This window comes from Myotis brandtii, unplaced genomic scaffold (genome assembly GCF_000412655.1).
Source record: "Myotis brandtii unplaced genomic scaffold, ASM41265v1 scaffold1763, whole genome shotgun sequence".
In the NCBI taxonomy this organism is placed as follows: Eukaryota; Metazoa; Chordata; class Mammalia; order Chiroptera; family Vespertilionidae; genus Myotis; species Myotis brandtii.
In genome coordinates this window covers 302638-308568 of record NW_005356530.1, presented here as the reverse complement: position 1 = coordinate 308568, position 5931 = coordinate 302638, and the positions used below count along the sequence as shown (strand labels likewise).

The 5931-nt window shown below is 58.7% G+C and overlaps 1 protein-coding gene across 1 annotated transcript in view; it reads right to left on the bottom strand.

Moving 5' to 3' along the window:
- The window catches only part of PTPRH (protein tyrosine phosphatase, receptor type, H), a 21752-nt gene that overhangs the window by 14165 nt on the left and 1656 nt on the right, over positions 1–5931 (bottom strand). Inside the window, exons 3-7 of the mRNA XM_014537333.1 lie at positions 5111–5290; positions 4652–4927; positions 3401–3658; positions 2655–2918; positions 477–749 (exon numbers count right to left, since the gene is read on the bottom strand). Of these exons, the coding sequence (XP_014392819.1) occupies positions 477–749; positions 2655–2918; positions 3401–3658; positions 4652–4927; positions 5111–5290 (1251 nt within the window). The remainder of the gene's footprint in view (positions 1–476; positions 750–2654; positions 2919–3400; positions 3659–4651; positions 4928–5110; positions 5291–5931) is intronic.

The window sequence follows — 5931 nt, the reverse complement described above, 5'->3', positions numbered from 1 at the left end:
AAAAAATAAAAAATGTTTTTAAATAAAATCAAGAAATATAAAAAAGAAACACTTCCTGCTCTGGCAGGTGTGGCACAGTTGGTAGGGCGTTTTCCCACGTGCCAGGAGGTCACAGTTCAATTCCTGGTCAGGGCACACACCTGGGTTGCAGGCTCATTCCCAGGTAGGAAGCATGTAGGAGGCAGCAGATTGATGTTTCCCTCTCACATCGTTTCTCTCTCTCTCTCTCTCTCTCTCTCTCTCTCGCGCGCGCGCGCCCTCTCCATTCCCATCTCTCTGTAAATCAATAAACTATGCGCAGTGTCACCCTCCTGGCCCGGTCAGTCCCCAGATACAGCCACATCTCTCCTCGGTGGGTGGGTCCGGCTCACTGAGGCTGAAGCCAGAGCGTGGGGCCCAGAGAAGGTGCCATTTCGGCCGTTTCCGGCCTCTCCCCAAAGCAGAGCGGACACGGGGAGCGGGGGGGGGGGTCTCACCTGTGGAGACGCTGAGGTTCTGCCTGGAGCCAGGCACGGCGTTCTTTTCCGCCCACACCGAGAACATGTACAGGGTCCCGGGTTCGAGTCCCTCCACCGTGGCATGGGTGTCAGCCGCGCTTTGCTTTTTAGTTTCGCTACTGCCGCCAGTGTACTCAACCCAGTAGGTGTAGTTCCGACGGTCGGGGTCATCGTCTTCGGGCGCCTCCCAGCTCAGGGTGATGGAGCCGGTTGTCTGCTTCGTGCTGCTCAGGCTCCTAACGTGGTTGGGGGCTGAGACATGAGGGAGAAGGATCAGTGTCCACAGGGAGCCGATCAGCGGGGACACAAGCTGGGCACTTTTAAAAAATATTTGTATTGATTTCAGAGAGGAAGGGAGAGGAAGAGAGAGAGGGAAACATCAACGATGAGAGAGAGTCACTGATCGGCTGCCTCCTGCACGCCCCCCACTGGGGATCGAGGCCCCAACTCTTTCATGTGCCCTAACCTGGAATTGAACCGTGACCTCCAGGTTCATAGGTCAACGCTCAACCACGGAGCCACTCAGGCCGGGACCGGTGGCATTTCTAACCCTCACAGTTCCCGGTCCTGCCTCCACCAGGGGTCCCAGGAGATGGAGGGGAGGGGTCTGCACGGGGGTGATGTGCACACGGGACCCTGGGATCTCGTTCACACGCAGGTCCTGACTCGGTGGGTCCAGACCAGACGGAGACGCTGCCCCTCCAGGCAGTCCTCCGGGGTCGCTGGGGGCCCCCCACGGACCACGCTCTGGGGAGCCAGGCTCTGGACCGGAGCACCCCACTCACATTTCTGCAGGGAGGAGGGTAGTGCTCTCCCGAGGCCCCACACAGCAGGCTCTGGGCCAGCGGGAGAAGGAGGGGGCCCCTGGCCTGAGCTCTCGGGCCCGTGAAATGAGGAACTGGCTTTGCCGTTGGAGCGAGCTCACGTGTAAACAGCCACGCGTGACGAGTGGCCACCACACGGGCAGTGGAGAGCGGGAGCAGGGGAGGGGGTGGAGCTGGTGGCCTGAGCTTCCATCCTCAAGACCAGTGGTTCTCAACCTTCTGGCCCTTTAAATACAGCTCCTCATGTTGTGACCCCCCCAACCATAAAATTAGATGAGGCACTGGGGTCTGGAGAGACGAGGTAACTAACTTTGCTCAAGATCACATGGCTGTGGGAAGCCCATCCTCTGCGGGTGACAGGAGCCCCACCTTGGCCAGGGCATAACCAGCACCCCTGAAGCCCTGGGCCAGACTGGGAAATGGTACCAGCAGCAAAGTCACCAGTGCAGTGACATGACCTGCCGGACACAGCTGCTCCCCCCTGTGTGGCCTGCACGGGCAGGTCTCTCCTGAGCTCCCCACGGGTCCCCCCGAGGTCACACTGGACATTGTAAAGGAGGTGGGTGGAGGAGCAGGAGCATGAACACTGAACGTGACAGTGACGGGGACTTTGATTCCTGAGCTGGACTATGCTCTGGGCTGGCCTGAGACAGTAACATGGGCAAACATAAGGTGTCTTCTATCGTGGTGTCGGGACTCAGGACCAGGAATGGGACTTTTTCTAAAAAAATATGTTTTTATTGATTTCAGAGAGGGAGGAAGAGGGAAAGAGAGATAGAAACATCAATGATGAGACAGAATCATTGATCGGCTGTCTCCTGCACACCCCCCACTGGGGATGGATCCTGCAACCAGGGTATGTGCCCTGGGCCGGAATCGAACCTGGGACCCCTCAGTCCCCAGGCCAACGCTCTATCCATTGAGGCAAACCGGCTAGGGCCCCATGGATGTTCTTTCTTCATCTCCTGCTCAACGTGACCCAGAGAGACGCGGGGCTAGAGACTCCCGTCGCCTTCTCCTGATGACCCACCACCTCCACCTATCACCTCCCATAAAAAAATACCCAAAAAACCCCACAAGGCCGGGCAGCGTGGCTCAGCGGTTGAGCGAAGACCTATGAACCAGGAGGTCACGGGTTCGATTCCCCATCAGGGCTCACGCTGAGCTGCAGGCTCCATCCCCAGTAGGGGGCGTGCAGCAGATCCATGATTCTCTCTCATCATGGTGTTCCTCTCTCTCCCGCTCCCTCTCCCTTCCTCTCTGAAATCAATAAAAATATATTTAAAAAACAAAAACAGGATAATGATGACAAAACCAATGGCCCCCCCGTCACCTGTGGCTGCGCTGAGAGGGGTCCGGGAGCTGCTGATGTTTCCGTTCTCCACCCACACGGCGAGCTCGTAGGCGGACCCAGGTTCCAGTCCGTCCACTGTGACACTGGTGTCTGTTGTGCTCTGGGTCCCAGTTTGGCCACGGCCACCCGTCCACTCGACCCAGTAGGTGTAGTTCCGTTCGGGGCCGTGGGGAGGCCCCCAGCGCAGGCTGATGGAGCTGGTGGTCTGACTCTCCACGGTCAGGTCCCTGACGGGGTTGGGGGCTGAGAGGGCAGGAGGAAGGCTCAGTGTCCGCAGGGGAGCCGGTCATGCTGACCCTCGGGGTCTGGGGCCTCCCAGCGCAGGGTGATGGAGATGTTGGTCCAACTCTCCACGGTCAGGTCCCTGACGGGGTTGGGGGCTGAGACGGCAGGAGGAAGGCTCAGTGTCTGCAGGGAAGCCGGTCATCGCTGACCCTCCCAGTTCCCAGTGTAGCCCCCGCCCCGCCCTGGGTGCTAAACAGAGCCCCTCCTGGCCCCCGCACTAGCATGGTGGTCTAGAAAGCTCCCCAGCCCTAACTCAGAGGCAGGAGGGCCCAGGGACAACCCTGGGCTGTGGCCGGCTCTCCTGGGGCCCGGCTGGAGGTCCAGCCCACGGAGGCCCAATGACCTGCCGGCTGCCCTGGGCTGGCCCTGCTCCCACCGGATCCCAGCCACCTCCTCCCACCCCCAGGGGAAACCCAGCCATCGGGCGGGGTGCGGCTGACCTGTGGAGCCCTCCTGGGTCTGCACGGAACTGGGGACTCCGTGCTTCTCCGCCCACAGGGAGAACAGGTAGGAGGTCGCCGGCGTGAGTCCCTGCACCGTGTACGTGACGTCTGTCGTGTTCCAGGTCTCGTTCTTGCCATCGTCTTTGGTGCACTGGACCCAGTAGGTGTAGCTTTGGGGGTCTGGGGACTCCCAGCGCAGGGTGATGGAGATGTTGGTCCAACTCTCCACGGTCAGTTTGCTGACGGGGTTGGGGGCTGAGGAGGGGACAGGAGAGGGAATCAGCTGTGGACTCTGGGGCCACATGTCCAGGCCTTCCTTCCCCGCTGGGCCCAGGAAGCCTGGGGCGGTGGCTGGACCCTCAAGTCCAAAATGGCAGCCGTGCCCGGCCAGCGTGGCTCAGTGGTTGAGCGTCCACCTATGAACCAGGAGGTCACGGTTCCATTCCCGGTCGGGGCACATGCCGGGGTTTCGGCCTCCATCCCAGGTGTGGGGCAGGCAGGAGGCAGCCAATGAATGCTTCTCTCTCATCATTGACGCTTCTGTCTCTCTCCCCCTTTCTCCTCCTCTATAAAATCAATAAAAACATATTTAAAAAAAATAAAAATGAACATATCCTGGGGTGAGGATAAACAAACAAATGAGCCCTAGCCGGCTTGGCTCAGTGGATAGAGCATCAGCCATCATCGACCTGTGGACTGAAGGGTCGTGGATTCGAATCCAGTCAAGGGCATATGCTGGGTTTCGGGCTCCATCCCCAGTAGGGGGGTGTGCAGGAGGCAACCGATCCATGATTCTCTCTCACCATTGATGTTTCTATCTCTCTCTCCCTCTCCTGTCCTCTCTGAAATCCATAAAGAAATATATTTAAAAAAAATAAAAATCCATGGAAAAATATCCTCAGATGAGGTTTAAAAAATGTATAAATAATTTTTTAAAAGAAGTTTTATTAAAAACACACACACAGCCCTAACCGGTTTGGCTCAGTGGATAGAGCGTCAGGCTGCGGACTCAAGGGTCCCAGGTTCGATTCTGGTCAAGGGCATGTACCTTGGTTGCGGGCACATCCCCAGTGGGGAGTGTGCAGGAGGCAGCTGATCGATGTTTCTCTCTCATCAATGTTTCTAACTCTCTATCCCTCTCCCTTCCTCTCTGTAAAAAATCAATAAAATATATTTTTAAAAAAACAACACACACACACACACACACAAACAACCAACCACAACAGATTAAGCAGCGGCTGCTCTCACCTGTGCTGGCATTGAGGGTCACCTTGGAGCTGTTGGCTCCACCTTCTTCCACCCACACGGAAAACTCATAGCGGGACGCGGGTTCGAGTCCCTCCGCCGTGTAAGTGACGTCTGTCGTGTTTTGGGGCTCATCTTTGCAACCGTCTCCGCTGCACCTGACCCAGTAGGTGTAGGTGTGGTTCTGCAGGCTCGGGTCTTCCGGGGGCTCCCAGCCCAGGGTGATGGAGCTGCTGGTCTGATTCCACACGTTCAGGTTCCTGACGGTGGCGTTGGGTGCTGCAAATAGGGAAGCAAACTGGGTCCCTAATCCCCTCCGGAGGCCAGATAGACCCCTCCCATCAGCACCTGCCAGGGATCCTGGCGCCCTCCATGGAGACCCCCCTAACCCCCAAAGCTCACACAGGAGACTTGAGGTGCTACCTCTCTGGGTGGGTGGTGGACTCAGCAAGGATCACTCACCGGCTGCCTTGGCTCCGGTCCAGACGCACAGGCCCTGGGGGGAGCCCAGGAGAGAGTCAGAGCCCAGCCTCCCCTCCAGGCCCAGGTGAGACTGTGGGGCTGGGGGGCAGCCCCCACAGAGGCACAGCCCGGGGGGAGGGACTGCGGGCGACTCCTCCCCCAGGCTCAGCCCTGACAAAGGTCACCCCAGGGCCAGCTGCCTTTTCTGGGTGTGGGGAGGGGAGGGGCAGAGGCGGGGCTCCAGGGACCCAGGAGCTGGGCTGGACACCTGCCCTCCAGCTGCACGGATAAGGCAAGGCCCAGAGATAAGTGAATGGTTTCACTTCCCGAAAAGTATGGACGACTAGGAGCAGAAAAGTAAACAATGTATTGCTGGTAAAAATAAAAAATAATAATACTAAAAGGAAAAGAAAAGTCATCAACAAACTGGGAACAGGGGAGAGACAGGCTGGGGACTAGAGGTCAGACACCAGGTCTGATGGTGTCTGAGGTTGGGTCCTGGGCTCCTGGGTCTGAGGGAGGAGGGGCTGGGGGCCTGGACTCCTGGGTCTGAGGGAGGAGGGGCTGGGGGTCTGGACTCCTGGGTCTGAGGGAGGAGGGGCTGGGGGTCTGGACTCCTGGGTCTGAGGGAGGAGGGGCTGGGGGTCTGGACTCCTGGGTCTGAGGGAGGAGGGGCTGGGGGTCTGGACTCCTGGGTCTGAGGGAGGAGGGGCTGGGGGTCTGGACTCCTGGGTCTGAGGGAGGAGGGGCTGGGGGTCTGGACTCCTGGGTCTGAGGGAGGAGGGGCTGGGGGCCTGGACTCCTGGGTCTGAGGGAGGAGG